Source organism: Spea bombifrons, chromosome 6 (genome assembly GCF_027358695.1).
Source record: "Spea bombifrons isolate aSpeBom1 chromosome 6, aSpeBom1.2.pri, whole genome shotgun sequence".
Taxonomy (NCBI): domain Eukaryota; kingdom Metazoa; phylum Chordata; class Amphibia; order Anura; family Pelobatidae; genus Spea; species Spea bombifrons.
Window position 1 is genome coordinate 4,842,536 of NC_071092.1, and position 20,934 is coordinate 4,863,469.

The 20,934-nt window shown below is 46.5% G+C and overlaps 1 protein-coding gene across 1 annotated transcript; it reads right to left on the reverse strand.

Moving 5' to 3' along the window:
• Positions 1-2,815: 2,815 nt before the first annotated feature.
• Positions 2,816-20,833, reverse strand: RYBP (RING1 and YY1 binding protein). The gene is made up of 6 exons (XM_053469321.1): positions 20,640-20,833; positions 19,263-19,388; positions 6,993-7,577; positions 4,363-4,461; positions 3,703-3,831; positions 2,816-3,111 (listed from the first exon to the last, which is right to left on the reverse strand). The coding sequence occupies exons 1-6, from the start codon at positions 20,669-20,671 to the stop codon at positions 2,859-2,861; spliced, it is 1,224 nt and encodes a 407-aa protein (XP_053325296.1). The 5' UTR covers positions 20,672-20,833; the 3' UTR covers positions 2,816-2,858.
• Between the last annotated feature and the right edge of the window lie 101 nt (positions 20,834-20,934).

Here is a 20,934-nt window from a genome sequence, read left to right on the forward strand (position 1 = left end):
AAAAAAGACAAGGAGAGGAGAAAAAGAGAGGGAAGAGAGAAGAAAAGGAGAGGGAAGAAAGAAGAAAGAGGGAAAATAGAAGAAAAAGAGGGAAGAAAGAAAAATAGAGGAAAGAGAAAAAGAGCCTGAGTGAGAGAAGAAAAAAGAGGGAATAGAGAAGAAAAAAGAGGGAATAGAGAAAAAAGAGAGAAGAAACGAGAAAAAGAAAGAAGAGGAAGAAAGGAGAGAAGAAAGATGTAGCACTTAGGAATGTAAAGAAATCTCCTTTCAGAATCCTCGAGAACAATTACAACTTTGTTTAATGAAACCCTTTAATCGCCCATTTATATCATTTATTAAAAATGATAATAGAACAGAACAGTAACTGCGTACCCCAGCATGCCGCCTCTGAAACTTTTGATTAGAGATTTCTTCTTTCCTCACTCGATCGTAGAATACGGCAAGTTCACCTTAAAGTTATCAGAAAACGCAGAGAAGCAAAGCATTATCTGTGTAATGATTACGTAGGACCGAAGCTCACCGCCTCTTCATTGAGGAGACATCACAGATACATCGTTATTTCTTGTAGAACCCCCTCCAGCTTTTAATGTATCCTTCAGTTTGCTCAAAGAGAAAACCAAGTCATCTTGGTTTTCATAAAAAAAAAACTGTTTCAGAGATCGTTGGCCGCTACGGCCCCCGCAATTCTCAATGAGCTCTAAAATAATTGATGTAGGACAAGCCAATGTCCTCACGGGCAACAAAGCCACCAAACCGGTGAGATCCTGTTGGCTTAACCTTCTTAATAGAGTGTAAAAAACCATAGAAATTGAGCCACTTTGGTGAACGTAGACATTTATATCCAACAGACATAAAGTTGCGCCTACATTTTAATGACAAATTTAGCTTTAGATCAAAAAGCACAGTGACGATGATCTCCGGTGGTATCGCCGCCCAGAATAACAGCCGGTATATTTCAGCTTCCCCTACAATGTACATTTTTTTTGCAAATTTTAGACAATCTCCCCTCTCGGAGATGGACATACGACAAGAGCCATAACGTGTACACCTATATAAACTGTATACTTGGTCAAAAGGCTCTTCCGATATGGGCCATTTTCTTTCTTTTCCACGATTCAACGTATAAATTCGCCCTTAGTATCTGTGATTTACAAAAAAAAAAGTATTAACTTTCTAAAATGATGTGTCTGGCTCTAACTTGGCCCAGCCTTGACCTATACATTTGGAAGCGAATATTATAACAGAACGCACGGACAGAATGTTACGTTCTCACTTAAAGCCAACAGATCACGGGAAGGGAAACGACAAACTGAACACAATACCCCTTCCTTAGAAAGAGAGCGGGGGGGGGGGTAGCTAATAATCCGGTATAACACAATTTGATCTATACATCAAAAAGCCGATATTAAAGGCAAATCCACAGCCTTCTATATATTGATCCCACCCGCTTACCGAGTCGTATTATAACAGCGCGGTAAACGGAAAATCGCCAGCTTGCAAAATAACTAAAATTTCAAAATTAAATATTGCGCTTAATTTAAAAAAAATAATAATAATTAGAATATTCACTAAAGTGAAAAGCACCATGACTTTGAAATGATCAAACACGGTTACAGATATATATATTGTTGCACGCCCTCCGGATCATTATCGCTGAGGTATTTTGAGCTGACGCTAAGCCGACAAGTATAACCACATAAAGGATAACATTCTTTTAATAATTTCAAATTAGGCAGCAGAACAGACACTTTTTCTTTTTTTTTTTTTTGCTTATCGACAAGAAACAAGGATGAAGTTTGCACATAACCCTCAATGTTTAGAAACAAAAAAGATCTTCCAAATATTCCAAGCACCTTGTTTTTTGTGTGGTTTTTTTTCTTGTTGTAAGGTCGGGGAAAAAAAAAAAGAATAAAAAATTAGACAATTTTGCAAATTAATAAAGGCAAGCATGCAATTTAACCAAAGCAAGACGTTTCCGGCCGGCATTGAGAAATCCCAATTATTCTAGCCAAAGTTGTGTTTTTTGTTGTTTTGTTTAGTTTTTTTTAATTTTGTTAAATATATAAATAATATTTAAAAAGAAAAAAAAAAGGCAGGAGAGGAAGATATTGGAGCTGAAATAGATGACGTCTTTTTAGAGGTTTCACAGTTTTTTTTGTGTTTTTTTTTTTGTAACTGCTTCGCTGCGAGACTAACCGGGAGGAGCCGCGGCGGCCAATCGTGGGGCTGTCTTCGATCCGTGTTCAATGCTTTCGCTTCACAGTGTATCAAGCACCAGTGTTTTTTCTATGTATTGGTTTTCAAATAACCATTTATTTATATATATTTATATATATTTATATATAGATGTATAAAAATTGATAGTATGCTGTATAACAGGGAAAAGAAAAAAAAAAAGACCGGAGGGGAAAAAAAAAATAGGTAAGATGACGAGAAAAAGGGATTTCGATGCAATAAATAAAAAAAAATTAAATGTAGAACAAAAAAAAATAGGATAATAATGTACATGGGATATTGTGCACAGCAGATCTGTATAAAAAAAGAAGATTTAGGAACACATCCAATGATAAATGATGGGTAGGAAAATCATAATATATAATGGAATAAGCAAAGTGTCAAAGGTCGTCGTCGAGGGTGCGGAATTCCTTCGCCCGTGTAAAGAAGATCCTCTCCTGGCAGGGAAAGGAGGCGTTTTTGTTTGTCCGCGGGAAATAATAATATTTAAGTGACGGAGGAGGAGAAGAAACAGGCGGGGGGGGGGCGTCTGGGAATTCCTGACCCGCTTTCAGAGTTTCCACCAAATTCGTGTGCAATATTATTGATTTTTGTTGTTGTTGTTTTGCATTTTTTTTTCCTCCTCAGAAAGACTCGTCGTTCACCACAGACATGTCACCCTTCGGGGTCGAGGAGCGGGAAGACCCCTTGTCTGTGCTTTCCGAGCCGGAGCTGCTCTGATGCTGCTGTTCTGAGCCCGCGCTGGACGTCACGGTGGACGAAGACGTGGAGGACGAACGAGTCTTTTCTTTAAAGTCTGTGATTATTACGGTCACGTTTCCCACCGTTACCGCCAGCTGCTGCGCGGTGCTCCGGTCCACGTTTTTCAGCCGGGGTCTGCAAACATTTTATTTGGGGGGGGGGGACAAAACAAAACTTTAATATTAGTTTCCATTTATAAAATATCCCAATATAACATTTCTGAAGAAAGTAACATTTCTCAACCACTTGAGAAGCCATAGAACCCCCCCGAAGCCATAATACACAATGTTGTCATGCTATTGCCATAGCAACCAATGGAACATTTCATTTTTTTATGCATAACCCCCCCTTTGTCGTCTACTAAACCCCTTTACGTGCCTTTTTGTCGTACATATTAAAAAGTCTATTATAAACAAATCTAAACATTGCTTTTTCTAAAATATATATTTTTTTTGCTTAAAGGGGTAACGATCATAATAGACACAATGAAAGGACATCCTATGACATCACAGACAATGCAGGCTCTGTATGACATCAAAAGGATGCCCCTTGCCCACAAATATGGAAGGCAGATCTGCGCATCGTCGCCTAGGAAACAAAACGTGTCGATTCCTTAACATAAAGTTTTTAGTTTTGTGTTTTTTTTGTTTTTTTTTTTATAATAATCATTTCAAAATTAATCCACGGCGTTTAAAATATTGTTAAAAATGTTGTTTTTTTACTTACCTGCCGTGGAGGCTCTGTGCTCTTGTGCTTAAAACTCGTCCCATTCCGTAATATTTATCAGCGTGCACATGAGCTCTTCCTGATTGACTGTTTATTTGGGTATTATTAGATCTTTCTATCTTGCCGGGTCTTTAAAAAAATAAAATAAAAAAATAAACGTTAATAAAAAAACCAAGAGCATACACTGTATATAATTACCACTAAAAACAGCCCTAAAAAAGTGATTTTATCGAGCAGCTTGTAGGTTAAAAAGGTAGAAAGGGTTTAGGGACCGCCCATTGTCCTTAAGGGGTTAAGTTTAGTAAAAAACAGACGTTCAACCAAGAGCACAAAAAGTAAAAAAAAAATGGCCAAGAACTATATTATAATTTAATTCTATATTTATATAATTTATATATTTATATTATTATTACTATTAATTAATAGAATTTATGTATAGAAACGTGTTATTATAATATTATAGCATTAGAACCTCTTATAAAACTGCTGAGCTGTTTTGTAAATAAAGAAATAAAAACTTTTTTTGGGTCTACAGCGGGACACTCGGAGCAATTTTTGTCTGACGCGCTGCTTAAGGGCTCCGTTGTTAAATGTCTGATGAATTGCAAGCTTTAGGATCAACAATGGAGCCACCAAACCACACGACTCCTCTATACGTACCGAGAGCTGTGATTAAAGTTGGTGATCTTCGTCGTGGTGTTTCCAGACTGAAGACTATTGGCTTCATTGGGTGGATCTCGTAATATGTCTGACTTTGGCCTGAAAGAAAACCCAAAAGATATGGTAAGAGTGTAACACGTAAAACGGACAATTATTGGAAACGTGGCCCCCTCTCTATAGTCTCAGGGGCCTGAAATAACCGACTATCTTTATATAAAGGCAATGGAACCCAGAGCTTCAACAAGAGGAACGCAAGGTTCAGCGATTCCACTATAATCCCACCCATAAGAAGTCAACATGGTTCCCATTCCAAGCCTCAAGGGTTTCACGTTGGCCAATGGCTTGAGGGTCTCAGCCGGTTTCACTTTGAGGTGAAATTCAACAATAAAACCAATGGAGAAATGGTTCCCATCCAACGACTGGGACTCGGGTCACTTCTCTACCAGTTCTGGCTGCGTCATGAATACCGTGGATTGGTGCCATTTTGGAGATGCAATTGGGGGCGACCTCCGCATCCCATCGCAGGCAGAATGAAGAATACTGGGCTGTTATTTCATGTTCCTTCTATAAATTAGTCGCTCTTTTTATCTGTTGTATTCCCTACTTGTGGTTAAGTTCGATTTATTGTGAGGTTTCCAAGACTACCGTTTTTTTGGACTGGCCACCTGGCACAGCGGGCAACTGCAGAATATGCCTGGATGCTTGCTATGGGTCACCACCGGCAGACGCCGCCACAAAGCTGTTACATTTTTAAGGGAGATGTGAGGTGTTCATAAGACATCCTTATACCCCAAAATAACGTGAAAAATCTATATATATGTAAATATACAATACTGATCAAAAGTTTGGGGTCACTCAGCTGTTTACATGGAAAACAAGGACATTCCTGGCTGTAACGTAATTGCAAAAGGGTTTCAAACCATCAATTAGCCTTTTTAACCTAAACTTGGATCAGCGAACACAACGTGCCATTGGAAGACAGGAGTGATGGGAGTGATAAAGGGTCATTGGAACACAGGAGTGATGGGAGTGATAAAGGGCCATTGGAACACAGGAGTGATGGGAGTGATAAAGGGCCATTGGAACACAGGAGTGATGGGAGTGATAAAGGGCCATTGGGACACGGGAGTGATGGGAGTGATAAAGGGCCATTGGAACACAGGAGTGATGGGAGTGATAAAGAGCCATTGGAACACAGGAGTGATGGGAGTGATAAAGGGCCTCTGTGCGCCTATGAAGCGATTCCAGCCGTTTCCAGCTACAATAGTCATTTACAACATTAACCCCGTCTGCGCTGGATTTCTGACCCATTTCATGTTATTTTAATGGACAAAATATGCTTTTCTCTCAAAAACATTTGTAAGTCACCCCAAACTTTTGAGCCGCAGTGTGCCCGTGTGTGCTTATAGGTGAAAGTTTACCAATTATGATTTAATTTGCATTAAAAACGATTTAATTTTCCAGTAATCTTTTTTTCTGTTACACTCCCCTCCATTTTTACATATCTCTCATTTTTCATGCCACGTAAACCCGTCACTTTAAATGGGAGCTTCAATAAATTGTTGGCTGAAGCTTCCCAGAGCTCCGGAGCAGTAATGGGATTTAAAAAACACTCCCTCGCAAAAAACGCGCATGTTAAAGGGACGCGGCCGTCTCCGATTTAACATTAACCTTGCGCAAAATCCTTGCAAAATAGTCGGTTTTAACTCATTTATTATCTGCTGTAAAATGGAGACCCAGTCACAGTTTTTAGGAGATAGGAAGCCTCTAAATAGAAAGTGTTTTGCACCATGTTGGCACACAGGGGGCAAATTCCTACCATTCCCAGGGGGCAAATTCAAAAAGTTCCACAAGAGAGCAGAACACCGGATTAATGTATTCAAAGGGAAAAAAAACCTGAATCAACCGATAAACCGTCCTCCACAGGATTAGAATTAAAATCCAATAAACTCAATTTCCAAACAGTCCCCCCCCCCACCCCGGCACTGAGATCCGAAGGTGACAAAGCCCTACATTCTGGGGATATTTATACCAATATATTCTGGAGCCACCTTAGGCAAAAACCTACATTTAATCGTCACTAAAAAAATGACATTGTGACATACACTATATGGACAAAAGTATTGGGACACCTGACCAGTATTTCCCCTTCGGCATCCCAAGACATTATGGCCAACGCTCTGCTTCCAACTCTGTGGGAACGGTTTGGGGGGAGACTCTTTTCTAATCCAGCGTGACTGAGCCCCGGCGCACAAAGCAAGCGCCATAAAGACACGGCTGGATGAGTTTGCGGAGGAAGAACTTGACCGGCCGCACAGAGCCCTGACCTCAACCCCCAAACCTAGTTCTTTTTTAAAGAGAAATAATAATAATAAAAAAATAAAACGCTGTCATAAAATAACCGCAAAAGCTAGAGCGTCCGTCACATCACAACCCCAAGTCGCTCCTGGAACGGAATAAATCCCTGACACGGGGCAGTCGGTGATTCTGACCATATCTGCCATATCTGCTCCAGGAACCCGTCCCAACCAAGGGCCCTTCATCCCGACCCATTGCACCCATCCCCCGCTACACATAAACCTCCAACCCAAAACGCACCAAGGCCCTCGCCACCCCAGCAGTTATTATACCTGGTCTTTTTATTAGCAGTCTTTTTCACAACACTTGAGCTGACGTCCCGAGCGCTTTTTTCCTTCTCTCTTTCGGGCTTCTCTTTGTCCGTTTTCTGTTCTTTCTCTGGCTTCTCCTTTTCGATTTTCTCTTTCTCCGGTTTATCTCTATCCAGCTTTTCTCGATCGAGTTTCTCGCGATCCAGTTTTTCCCTGTCCAGTTTGTCGCGCTCTATTTTTTCCCTTTCTAGTTTCTCCCTGTCTAATTTTTCCCTGTCCAGCTTCTCTCGATCGATCTTTTCCCGGTCGAGTTTCTCGCGGTCAAACTTTTCTCGATCGAGTTTCTCGCGGTCAAACTTTTCTCGATCGAGTTTCTCGCGGTCAAACTTTTCCCGGTCCAGCTTCTCGCGGTCAAACTTCTCTCGATCCAGCTTTTCCCGGTCCAGCTTGTCCTTTTCTGGTTTCTCTTTGTCGTATTTCTCCCTCTCGGTTTTTTCTCTCTCGGGCTTTTCCATTTTCTCTTTCTTCTCCTTTTTGGGTGGAGGTGGGGTGGCATACTGCTGAGCAACCTGCTGTGCCACTAATTGAGAGTTTATCCTTGGTTTCCTAAAAAAACACACAAAAGATACAAGAAGCCATTAATTGGTAAACCGACTTAAAAACAATCTAGAGAGAAAACCACGTTAATAGAAAATGTAAATAACGTTCGGTAAATCGGAGTCACTCCGCGCATGGGTTTTCTTGAACGTGGTTAACATTTCACTGCGGTTAAAACAAACAAAACAAAATGAAACCCACAGATGACTTTCCCCGTCGAGAGATTTTCTCGAAAGTGAGCTTATTAAAAAAATATATATTTTACGGGCGTTAAGTTGCGAGATTCCCTCCCCAGACAGGTAAGGGTTAATGAGCAGGCACTTATCCTACGGCCCTCTACGAACAGGGGGTCTCAAGCTATGAAACTTGCAGGTGACAACGCATACTAAGGAGTAGTCCGTTCAGGGAACCATATTAATTCCAATGAAGTTAGTTATCGTTTAAAGGCTTCGTGGTTTTACAGCCAGAATTTTGCGAACGACTTCCTGCTGGCCGTCGACACAAAAACTCCATGAAAGTGCAAAAATACGCTGAAATCCAAGAGAAAAAGGGAAGCCGTGCGTGTAGCGTAATGCGGGGGAGGGGCAGAGACCCATGAAAGGGTCGCTTGTTAAAACTCCTTAAAAGCCAACATAATCCTAACCTGGATGGAAGCCGGTTGGCTACACGGAGGAGGCCGCCGTTTAGGACGAGTTATGTCAATAAAACCATAAATTGTTAAAGATGATAAGCTTTTGGGTCAACATGCGCCACGACCCTGCCGGGTCTTCTAAAAACGAGGTCAAGGCCGGTGGGTTTGGGTTTGAGGAACATCTCCAACTGGTGCTGGAGACCAAGATCCGCCAACCCAGGGAACCAGCAACGGAACACGGGGGGAATAATTGTTTAAAATGTATCAAAGTTCCTTCCCGCTTCCATCTTATCCCAACGTTCTCTCTTTCACACCCCTTGAGGAGCACCCTGAAGGGGGTCTCCGGTGACCCTAGGGTTGGCCGGTAAGCTTTCTATAGAGTTATTCGGACCCTCTTAAGGCTCTGAGGATTTTGAGAAATTCCAACAACTATTTTGGGAGAACAAAACTCATGAATGTTTAGGAAATTATTATCCGACTTCGGATCACCTCCACTGAACGGAACGCGGCAGATCCAGGGTGGCGGATCCAGGACCCGTCACCTCACAGGGTTATTAAGGAATAGATCTTTCTTCGGTTGGATCACTACTAAAACAATAAAAAAAACATAGAACCTGCAGGCAGATCGGCCCCATTCGGCCCACCTCGGCATTATTCAGTCGTTGGTCTCATCTTAGATTCAGGAGCCATATGTCTATCCCATGCATGTTTACTACCCTCACTGTATTACCCTCTACCACTTCTGCTGGGAGGCTGTTCCACTTAACAACCCTCTCAATAAAGTAAAACATTCCATCGACCGCATCGCTGATATTCGCTCAACGCCACAAACGTTTATTTACAGGATGAACTATTATTTGTATTTTTATTGTCTCCGCCCGTATAATAAACACATCCTAAAACCACAACGTGTTACACCGGAACGCCACAGAGCATCCAAGCCACGCTCGCCTTACACCTGTACTGGATCATTTTCATTATGTACATGGTACATGCCAAGCCGCCCCTCCAACACAAACGCAGCCCTTTCCATGTAAAAATACTAAAAAATAAACGTCTCTTCCGCAGCAGCGGCCACGAGATGAACCCGGCACAGGACGACGTACCGAGCGACGGCCTGCGCGGGGGTCTGGGGAGGAATAACGTTCTCGACCCTACATTTTCAATTAGTGCAGCCGCAGATAAGCACCGGGACAAAGGTCACAGAAAACGAAAGCACGGCTGCAACCCGGGACAAAGTGCGTTCCTAAAGCACCGAGTACAACGTCAACTGATTAACCCTACACATGCCGGGGGTGACTGTCCCGCAAGGCAACATACTGCTGTCAGGAACTGAAGGGGTTAATGTGAAGACCCACAAAACTACTGAACCACTGAAAGCTTCTGCCGGCAGATCGGCCCCATTCGGCCCCCGTCGCCCGTTTCTCCTGCTATAAAGACCCAAACCTTAATCAGTTGTTGGTCTCGTCTTAGATTCAGGAGCCGTATGTCTATCCCATGCATGTTTAATACCCTCACTGTATTACCCTCTACCATGTCTGCTGGGAGGCTCTTCCATATATCTACCACCCTCTCAGTAAAGTGAAATATAACCATCTTACATATGTGAAGCAGTCAATTTACGAAAAATGTATTTAGATTAAAACTGTTCAGGGGCCCACGAGAGCAGTTTGTTTTTGCTGCTCATCACAAGGGTTTCTTATCATTGGAAGAATAAAAGCGTTGCGTACACACCCACGGCAACTTATCGACCAATGCCTTGCATAATTGCCACTTAGTATATAACGGTCCCTCCTCTTTCGTGGCAGCCGATTGGTTCTCCCATGCAAAGACAGAAGAGGCCAGCGACGGGGAGAAATTGCATGTTTTCAGTTAAAAGTCTATTTTACATAAAAAAAGGTAACATAAAAAGTGAGATTCCGGAGGCAGCGGCCGGTTTCCCGAGACAGATGGCTTCAGTCGGACTCTTTGAAGTCACGTTCCCAGGGAAATCCTGTTCTGGATTGAATTACGGCGGGGGGACCCCTGTGTACCGGCGGGGGGGGGGGCTCCCTCACCTTAAGTAACCTCCGTAGATGGATCGGAGGGGTGATGGGCGGCCAGCAGCCTCACGCGGGGTCTCTAGCCGCACCGACACACAGAATCACGCTTACTATCGATTTATATATCGCCATCATATTCCGCAGCGCTGTACAACGTATAAACATGGGGTTTATAGAAATAAAAGAGCGGGGGGGGGCACTGCTCAAAGGAGCTTACAATCTAGAATGACGTCAACGTTCTGTTTTCTGGAGGAATATCCTACATTATTATCTCCCCCCCCATATCATTAATTGTGTTTTTCTTTTTTACATAAATCCCCGTTTACGACGATTCCGGTCAGAGGCTCGAGGTTCTAACATTCCGCGCACACATCCAGCACCGCACGCGCACGCACGCTAACCACAGCGTGTCATTTCGGATGTCGGGGGAAAACCAACGGCGGTCGGGGGCGAGTTTAATAACCAGAAGAGGCAGAAAAGGTTTCGAAACATTGTTACCAAAACACGAAAGAATAAACTTAAAACAGATGACGCGCTTTTTTTTTCTCTCTTTTTTTTTTTTTTAAGAGGAAAACGAAGCGTATAAACGCCGCTTTCCTGAAAGGACGGCCCTCGCTGTTCTGAAATATTCTGACGATCTGATTATTAAAACCTAAAGTGATGTTTAACATTTTCATATATTATATATTATATTTATTACACTTCCTGAATTATGACATCACAGCTACCGTAAGGGGCACTCCAGCCATCATATACACTTACATTTTCATGGTGTTCTCCTTGAAAATGCCTTGAAGGGGGCTTTCGCAGAACACAGAAGCCCCCCATACATTTGCCCCCCCCCTGAGCTAATTGCTTGCCCTGCAGGAGAAGAGTTTGGCGGATTACATCTCCATGCAGCGATTTACCGACCTCCAGCCCTGGCTTAGAGAAACGCTGGGGGGGGGGGCAGTTCAGACCCCCACGTGGCAAAAATCATCAGACCATAGACAGGCCCGGATTGGCCATCGGGCACCCCCGGCAAATGCCCATTCGGCCACTGCGGCCAGCGGCTTGATACAAATACATATCCGGCTGTCATCGGGCGGCCACCAGACCTAAAGTGCCAAAGGCAGCCCCGACCATCGCCGGCCCGGCCCGGCTGAAAGGGTATCCTGAAAAGGAGCCCACCTTTCACAAAGCCGCACCAGACCTCCCATCGCCATCTCGTTGCCGGGGGGTAACAACAAAGGCTCAAAGCACCAAGTATCTTCCCGGCCCCTGCGAAGCTCCTCGCCGCTCCTCTGTCCTCGGACGACCTTCACCCGGCGGAGAGTTTCCGCTCACAGGATCCGCGCGCATGCATTCACACGCGAGCAGACGCGCTAACGAGAGGCCCGGCTAATTACCCGACATCTCGGACGCCGGCGGAGGAGACGGTCTTGCAGAACGAGGCGAATCGCGCAGCCTCATCCGCATCAGAGCTCCGAGAAAAGAGGGGCATCGGGGGAGGAAAAGAGGGACTGTTCTTCCTAAAGAGGGACGCTTAGGCGGTGTGATCTCCCTATTGGCTAAGCAGTAGTATAACAGAGGACATGTAAATAGAAATGAAGAATAGGTATGATGATAAACAGTAGTGATGCACGTCACCGGCCCAGTACATACTATGAACGACCAGCAACGCCGTGGCCCCTGGGGGTCTTTAAATTTCAAGTCAGGGCCAAACTACCCTTTCATGACCCCCCCCCCGGCTCAGCCTGCGATGACCGAGCGCCGGCGGATGTGCAGATTACTGAAAATCCCAGCACTTATTCTCCCCCGCTGGCAAAACGCAGAATGTTGGCGGCGCGCCTGACCCGGAACACGCGGGGAATCGCTAAACCAACACGACGCGCCACGTGAAGAGGACGACCGGCGTCCAAACCAACCCCCCCCTCCCCCAGCATCCTACAGGCCCGTTACTCCCCCGATTCGTGATGCAATAAGGCGTGCGTGAGGTCACCGGTTACTCGCATGACAAAAGCAGATCACAGATGCCCCCCTCCATTAAGAGCACGTCCGCCGAAGCAGGGGCTCAGGAATATGACAGCGTCGGGCTGCGGGGACTGACAGACGGCCGTCAGAAGGAGCCCTCCATGACCTGCTACGGGTCGGGCTTTCTGGTAGAGATCAGACAATTCCTGCACGAGATTCATCGAGGGATACAAAGCAAGCAGCTCCTTTGTGTGATCCATCACCGGCCGGACGCTCAGAGACGCCCTGCAGAGCATTAAGGTTTATACGGATTTCAATATTCAAAATATAAATAAAAAGTACGGCTTGCCGGCTGCCCCTTTAACATGAAGTTGAGAAAATCATTAATTTCGCCCCATTTTCTTATTTTTTTCCCGCTGGTAAATGTGAGGAAAACGCATCGCGCGGATTTTTCATCATCGGCGACGCTCCCTGACATTTAAAGATGATGTCAAACGCGACGTCTCTCTCTCTTAAAAAAAAAAAGTGAATTTTAAAACCTATTTTTTGGGGGTTTTCGCACCAGAATTAATAATTAATACATGCTGGTTATTTGTGCTTCTCGGCCCCCCAATAACGTCCGGTGTGAATTCCGCCGACGGCCAGCGTTCCGCTTCTGGATTGTACCGGAATTCCAGCGATCGAAGCCGAACGGATCCAGCAGCCCCTGATGTAACGCTTTGAGAGCGGAGGGACTGTTTTCCCCGACGTCAGCCAAATGGAATTATCTTCTCTCGCGAAGCAGATTCCCGGAGCTCCAGAAAACGCGGCGTGCTAAAGAGCCGGATCGCCGGCGTCTGATGATGCGCTCCACGCCGGAGTCCTCAGGAGAGAAATGACTCTGACGGCAGATTAACTCCATCATCATCCAGCCATCCGTCAGCCTCCCCGAGACTCCTGTGAGCGCCGCGGAGGACAGGGAGCGCCCGCAGCCTTTGTCCTCCCCTGCACTGTTTAACGTCTGTCAATAAGTGGAGGAGATTGGATTCTTGCGGGGCAGTCTCGAGGTGCGTGACATTCGTCACCGGGAATAGAAGGAAGAAAACTCGGTGGCATTAACCCTTTCGCTCTCTTTCCTCAGCTGGCGGGTCTTCTGCGCATGCGCAAAGTCCCAAAGCTATCACGTACGTGGGGTAAGAGGGGTACCTGCCCCAGACACCCCAGCAGCTCCTTCCGCTTCTATAGCTAGAGGAGATGTCAGCGGCCCCCAAACCTGCCGCAGGTGCCACAAGCTCTAAGTACCACTCTGATTGGAAACGTCTATGTCGGCTCCCACTCAGCACAATGGCATAAAAGGGGTTAATCTGCACAGGGTTTCTGGTATGAGGTAAATGCGTGACGCATGCGCAGCGCTCACAACCAGTGAGATACAGTTAGGGTTCTCAGGGGCCGGTTTCTCTTCCGGAAGAAGACAGAACCTCGGTCAGAACTTATTGCCGAGACAACGAGGTTCTACGGAACTCTACAAGCTTAAAGCGGCAGCCCCACTTAAACGCATCGCCCGCTCCCGGGGCATGTGTGCCGCGTTACGAGACCACGCAGCGCTGTATACAGTAATATACCCCCCCAGCGCTGTATACAGTAATATAACCCCCCAGCGCTGTATACAGTAATATAACCCCCCCAGCGCTGTATACAGTAATATAACCCCCCCAGCGCTGTATACAGTAATATAACCTCCCCCCAGCACTGTATACAGTAATATAACCCCCAGTGCTGTATACAGTAATATAACCCCCAGCGCTGTATACAGTAATATAACCCCCAGCGCTGTATACAGTAATATAACCCCCCCAGCGCTGTATACAGTAATATAACCCCCCCAGCGCTGTATACAGTAATATAACCCCCCAGCGCTGTATACAGTAATATAACCCCCCAGCGCTGTATACAGTAATATAACCCCCCCAGCGCTGTATACAGTAATATAACCCCCCCAGCGCTGTATACAGTAATATAACCCCCCCAGCGCTGTATACAGTAATAACCCCCCAGCACTGTATACAGTAATATAACCCCCAGCGCTGTATACAGTAATATAACCCCCCAGCGCTGTATACAGTAATATAACCCCCAGCACTGTATACAGTAATATAACCCCCCAGCGCTGTATACAGTAATATAACCCCCAGCACTGTATACAGCAACAACCACACCGAGCTGATACTTTATGGCAATGTTAATGAAGTCCGTTCCTCCATAGACTTTAATTAGTCAGAGAGTCTCATTGTGTGATTAAGACTGAGCAATTCTATTGTTCCCCACAGGCAGTATGATAAGGAGTTGGGGGGTTTAGTAGATCGGGGATCAGATAATAGAGCGAGAATCATACAAACGGCTGATACGCAGCTGCCTGAAAACATTATGGGGCAAAAACTACAAACATATTTTTATCTGAAACTAAAAATAAAAAAATTAATTTCAAAAGTACTAAAGAAGCACAATTTCCAAAACAAGGTGGCCAAGTTCACACTGCCGTCCGTCCGTCCGTCCGTCCCGTATTCACGCCAAGCCTGGAGTTCCAGCTACGCGGTGAGTAAACAGCTTGGATTTACGCTCCTTGGCTGACACCAACTGTATCCTCGTATCATTTAACCCTCAACGCCACGGCGCCGGGCCACGAGGCAGGAGAACACAGTCATCGCAGTCCTGAAAGGGTTAAGCGGAGCTGGTATGCAAAGCTTAGGGCTCCGCCTACTAAATTATAAATCTGGATCGGTTCTGCGCATGATAAGATACTCGAACGCCGTAGCAAAGAACAGGTCTCTCCGAAGCTCATCTCATCCCGACCAATGGCAGGAAGGGACTCAATTCCCACTATTACCATTGGTGGATCCATAGAAACGGATCACGGAGTTCACATTATATATAATATATATACACACGGTGTGTATATACGTTTCATCAATCGCGGGAAACGACAGTATGAAAAATGGAAAAAGACTTCCTTAACCCTTTGAGAGCCAGAGGTGGCCTATTACCCGAGGTTTTTGCCCTCCTGCCCCCAGATTGCAGAAGTGGGCCGAACCAATCCCCAGTGTGCTAACGAGACCCCCTTTGCGCATGCATGGAAAGCAACAGGATGTGCATCCCTGCTATTGGCTGGCCGCTTTAAGCAGCTAAAGACGGGTGCAAAAATCAAAGGGGGGGGTAGCGCTCTGAAGCCCTGGAGCTGCAGCTTCTCCGAAAGGATTGGTTTAACGAACGCCTACAGTAAGACTTCCAGGGCATTTTAATATACATTCTACGTTGGTGGGACTGTCTCTTTAAACTACGAAGAGTCTTCGGCTTAATGCCCGCCGTTGAGGAGGCATAAGAAATGAAGGCCTGTTGCTGTACTCTAACTCTCATCACCGGCAGCCGGTTGGGGCTTTAGGCTGTATGGTGAGAGCCAAGGAGGAAGGAACGAGTGTGTATGTGTGTGTGGGGGGAGGGGAGCGAGACAGCCTCAAGCTTTTGTTTGGAGAGAGAGCTTTATTGAGTCTTAGTTACACGGAACCTCCTGCAAGACGGAATTCAGTCACCTGGTCAGCCCCGGTGTTCCAGCGGTCAGCGCTCAGGTCACGGCTCCAACGCACACTGCCCCATTCTGTTTTACTAAAGGGTAACAAGGTTACAGGGCGGGAAATAAATACCCCGGGACAAGCTGCGGAGAAAGGGAGACTTTGGGGGGGGACCCATTAAAGCGCCCGGACCACCCAAAAAGCGCGTGAACCCAGCAGCACCCTATCGATAGAGACGTCGAAAAACATTCCGTGTGCTTTCTGTTACAGAGCGAAAGGTCAGCCATGACAGGCGCCGGCGTCACCATCTCCTCCTAAACCCCCCGGTGTCCGAGCGGAAGCTGGTGGGCCGCCTACGGTTAGGGTTCTAGGAACCGGCGAACGGCGCATGGAATTCCACATAAAACCCTCAGCCGTACCTACCTGGCGCTTGCCAAGAAACACCTTAGGTTGGGCCGTATCAGTCATTTATTATCGCTGGCCGCGGCCCAGCTGGAGGTCACGGGGTTGGACATACCCGGGAACCTTCTAAATGCGGTGACATCGAGCCTCTCTGGATATTAACCCTTTAATGGCCCATCATGCAGACTTTATGTAGCAACTCCTCATAACAATGACCTTGACTTGTCATTATTTAAAGAAATGACTTAATGGAGTCACCTGCATTCAAGAAGGGATATCAACCATGACATGCTGGGAGCAAAAGCACCAATTTGGATGCTCAGGTATCCCATCAAGCTTCAGAATGTGTGACTCTGAGAACCTCCCCAGGAACGGACATGGACCCCTAAGATGATTGATGTGGCCCTATGTGTCTGCCGTGTTAGAACCTTCAGTCAATAGAGCCCGTCTCCGATCTTAAGCTTGCAAACAGAACATGACCCTCCGGGAGCAGCCATATGTGACGCCGGCTCAATTACGATTCATTCATACACGGACTAGAGTTTTAATAATAAAGGGGAGGATTTCAGTAAATCTGCAATTCCAGCCTCACATGACCCAGCAGGAATTCTGAAATACAGAACGATTCTCAGGAGCTCCGCAAGATCGATATCTGGAAAAAGGTCGATGGCGGCCACGGCCAGGGACGGAACTCGGTCAACTTTAATGGACTTCCCGGAAACTTAATTAGCTTTCAAACGTCAAATTTAGGATCCAACCAACATCACGGTCTTAAAATCTTATAATATAAAAGGCGACGATTGTTACGGCTTTAAATGAAGCTGAAATTAAATAAAAAGTATCAAACTCGGGTCAAAACCCCCATTCTTGTATTGATTGAGAGACTTTTGACATGTTGAGACTCGTCTTCTAAGACTCTTACCAAGTCCATCAAGTTCATTGTCTCTATGGCAGGGGTAGCCAACCAATGGCACCCTATGTATTGCCCAACAACCCTCACAAATCTCAGCCAGCTTCAAAGCGATATGGAGCGGTGGAAGTCGTAGCTCACAACCCCCCCCCCCCGACTCTTTCTGTTGAAATCCGAAGGTTTGATTTCCCGTCTCGCAGTTTCAAACACTTTCACAGACACCTAGAAAGCGCTCCGGCTGTTCATTATTTCATTCATTTCTATTTACAATAAATACCACATCCTGCCAAGCAATACCCGGCGCTCGTTATCAGGATGCCAGGGGGCCAACGACACACGTCCCCGTCCCCCACGCTCTATTAAAGGGACTCAAGCACCCAGCATCCCATGAAGACGCACACCGGGGTATATCCTCTGCCAGCCGTCCATCAGACACGATATCCAACAACATAACAAACAATCAATGAAAATTGGGCTTTTCCCACAGAGTCCTTAAATATTTCCCGGGGGTTCACTGGGGGCAAGAACAGCGCAACCCCCCCAACCCCGTATAAGCCAAGGCGCAGATAACACGGACATTGAAAATGTGTTTAAAACACCATTTTTCTCATTTATGGGCACATCGGATGAAGTAGACATGGTCCGAAACATCGATACATTGTAACAGTTTAACCCCCAACCCAAAACACGGAAGGAATGTTTACAGCACAAATATTTAGACTTCATTGTTAGTTTGCAACATTGTAGCAACGGGTTAAGCGATGAAAGATTACCGTATAACACAGAATATACGCGCAGCGGCTCGTTCTGCGGCTCAGAGGCATCGCAGCGAGGAAAGCCTGCCTCGTTCCACAAAGTTTCACATAAAAAAAGATGAATCATGTGTTTTGAGGTCTTGTAGGTAAAGTCCTAATTTGTGGTGCGAATGGCATCATTTCTCATCTTTTATTTTCTTCATAACGAAACTTATTTCTGTACACGGAGTTTACTCGGGGTTGTACTCAGAAGTCGTGGGGCCAACGCTGCCGGGCGGCCTCTGCATGTCTCACGTAGACAGTTCAGTAATGGAGCAGCCATACTAAAAACGCTAAATTTACAACAACAAATGGCCAACGCGTTTTAACCCGCGTCGTTCGCCCCTCTGGACAGCCCAATCCCTAAAGAAAGACGATCAAACCTTAAGATGACGAATACATATACCATGGCGCATCAGCCATAAGAGGTTATGGTTCGAGTTTGGAAAGTGATATTATTGCCATAGCAACAAAGGGAATGGTACCATCAGAAGGACCGTGGCATCCGTTGCTATGGTGATAAGTTCACTTTCCTATGGGAGTGGGTAGTTAGCCCTCCGAAAAAAAAACGACGATCTTCGGTTCCGTATTCATTGCTTCACAGAGCGATCAACCAATGGGAAGCCAGCAATGTGGATCTTTAATCTCCGATTGGCCATATCCGGTTCTGCCAGATTCCATAACCCCACTCACCACATCTGCATTGCCAAACCCAGATGCACCATGGGAAATAAAGTCATGTCATCACATTTTAACAGCCAATCAGAGCTTCTCAATCAGCTCTTCCAATGCCAACTCGTAAACATAGACTCTGCCTGCAGAACGGCCCCATTCGGCCCCCATCGCTCATTTCTCCTGCTGTAAAGACTCAAACCTTAATCAGTCGTTGGTCTCGTCTTAGATTCAGGAGCCGTATGTCTATCCCATGCATGTTTAAATCCCCTCATTGTATTAGCCTCTGCCACCTCTGCTGGGAGGCTGTTCCATTTATCTACTACCCTCTTGTTAAGCAGTTAAAAATCCACGCACACTGTAGCAATGACTTTTCAAGCTCTCTAGCTGAAAACATTCCCTCCCCTTTAGATTCGACACACGATATCCAATTACACAGAAACTCAAGAAACCACCGATATTCCTTGAATTATCATTAAATCGTGACCGGTCCCAATCGCAGCCGGTACCCAAACACATCGGTCACATCGCAGCAGCGGAAACGAAGTCACAGCACCGCGGCGGGACAAAGCAACACCAAAAAAACATATTTTTAAGAAAAAAACACCAATATTAACTTTTTGCATTCAAACCTTTACCGAAAACCAAAAAGGGAACACGAGAAAACACAGCAAGGAGCGGAGCCCCCGCCGCCACCGCCGAGCGCAACAAGTCCGAGATCCGGATCTGGGTGAAAACGCGCCGGTACCTGGTAGAGGTTCCTTTTCGGACATCGCAGATGCTGCATTTGAACGCCTCTGCCGTATTCCGGAAGGTGCACACGCTGCAGTCCCAATAACCCTCGTCCGCTGAAGGTTTGGCTTGCCTTTTTGGCCTGGGGGGGAATAAACAACAACAAAAAAGCAGCGTTAGCGAGCCATTCGAGGATGAAACGTTCGGACCGCCACCTTTAAAGTCGGGGACGTCTGGAGCAGCCCAGATGTGCCAATCATACTAATTCCCCTCGGTACCCAGAGGGTCTGCAGAAATCCCGAATTCCACTCGAAACCATCGCGGTTCTACCCGGAAAGATGCCGCTAGGTGCAGATCGGCACTTTTCTGTCTGCAAGGTACTTGGGGGGGGGGGTAATGATAAATACCCTGTAAGATGATTCAGATGCCCTTCTGTTTAACCCTACGTGGTGGGAGACTGACATCTCAGGAGTGGAAGGGGTTAATCAACATGAATGCTTACAACAAAACAACCCCCCCCCCCTGCAAAACAAGAGGTAGCAAAAACCAGTGTATCTACTCCGAGAGCGTGCAGTACCCGGTCATGCCATCTGCCCTGGTCTGGGGTCACCCTCTCCTGTGTCAGTGCCCTGCTGGGCATCAGTGCCACTTGTCAATTCATCTACCCCCCCTTCCATCTGACATATACCCATGCCACCCTCCATACCACCACCACCAAGGCACACTACCCCCCCAGCAGCATTAACCCTTTCCTCCCCTCCACACTGATGCAGGGCCCTCTCTACCCAATAAGAGATTGGGGGGGGGGGGTGATCCAAGCAGACATTTAAAGACATCTCACAATCACATGCTTAAAAATAAAGACAAAGAAGCCAGACAGACAGACAGCCAGCCAGTGCCCACCCGGAAGCCTGCCCAGCCACCCATCAATAATCTATAGAGCCCAGCAGGGCAGGGGGTGGGGAGGCTGAGGGTATTGGGGGTGATGTCAATACGATTATTTATTTCGATTTAAAGGGCAGTGGGCGTTTCGTTCTCCACCCTGCCCGGGTTCTCTCTCTCTTCTGGTAAATATTCTCTTTGTCTGAGGCTCGGTGGAGGGAGTGAGTCTGACAGCGGATCAGCCGCCATAGCAGCTCCCTCCCCGGCACATACACCCATGGGCACTGGACATGCACTGGCTGCTGGGCTTGGGTGGCCATGGTGGGGGGGGGGGAGAGGAGCCGGGAGCGGGTGGCACTGCAGCCAGGGGCAGAAGGATGACTGGGGAGGGAGGGGGATTACGTCTCTGTCTACATGTAATAGGGGCATATAAATAACCCTACCACCCCCCCCCCTCGAAGTCCCTTGTCCCCTCCCCCACCCAAGCCACCCCCCCCCTTCTGCACTGTACCTGGTCGGGCTCTTCTTGTCGCCCATAATCATGAATGTAAAATCCACTCCTGCTTTCACCCTCCCCCCCTCCTAATTTTCTGCAGGGACCCCCCCTCCTCCTCCTCCACACCTATAAATAAATAGGGATTGGAAGAGGTCGGTAGAGAAGAGGGGGGAGGAGAGGGTTAACGGGGTGCTGTTGGGGGAGGGGTGCCACCGGGGTGCTCGGGGGGCAGTAGATCTGCCTGTGGAGGTGCAGAGGCTGCCCCTGCCGTGCGCTCCGCCGCCGAGCCGCTGCCAGACTGCACACACCA

What these genes read in the sequence shown, in the direction of transcription:
- RYBP (XM_053469321.1), bottom strand. Translation starts at nt 20,671, where the DNA reads ATGATTATGGGCGACAAGAAGAGCCCGACCAG. An exon ending in CGAAAAGGAACCTCTACCAG is followed by an intron (nt 7,578 to 19,262) that starts GTACCGGCGCGT and finishes GTGTTTTTTTAG; the next exon opens with GAAACCAAGGATAAACTCTC. An exon ending in AACTTTAATCACAGCTCTCG is followed by an intron (nt 3,832 to 4,362) that starts GTACGTATAGAG and finishes ATTTTTTTAAAG; the next exon opens with ACCCGGCAAGATAGAAAGAT.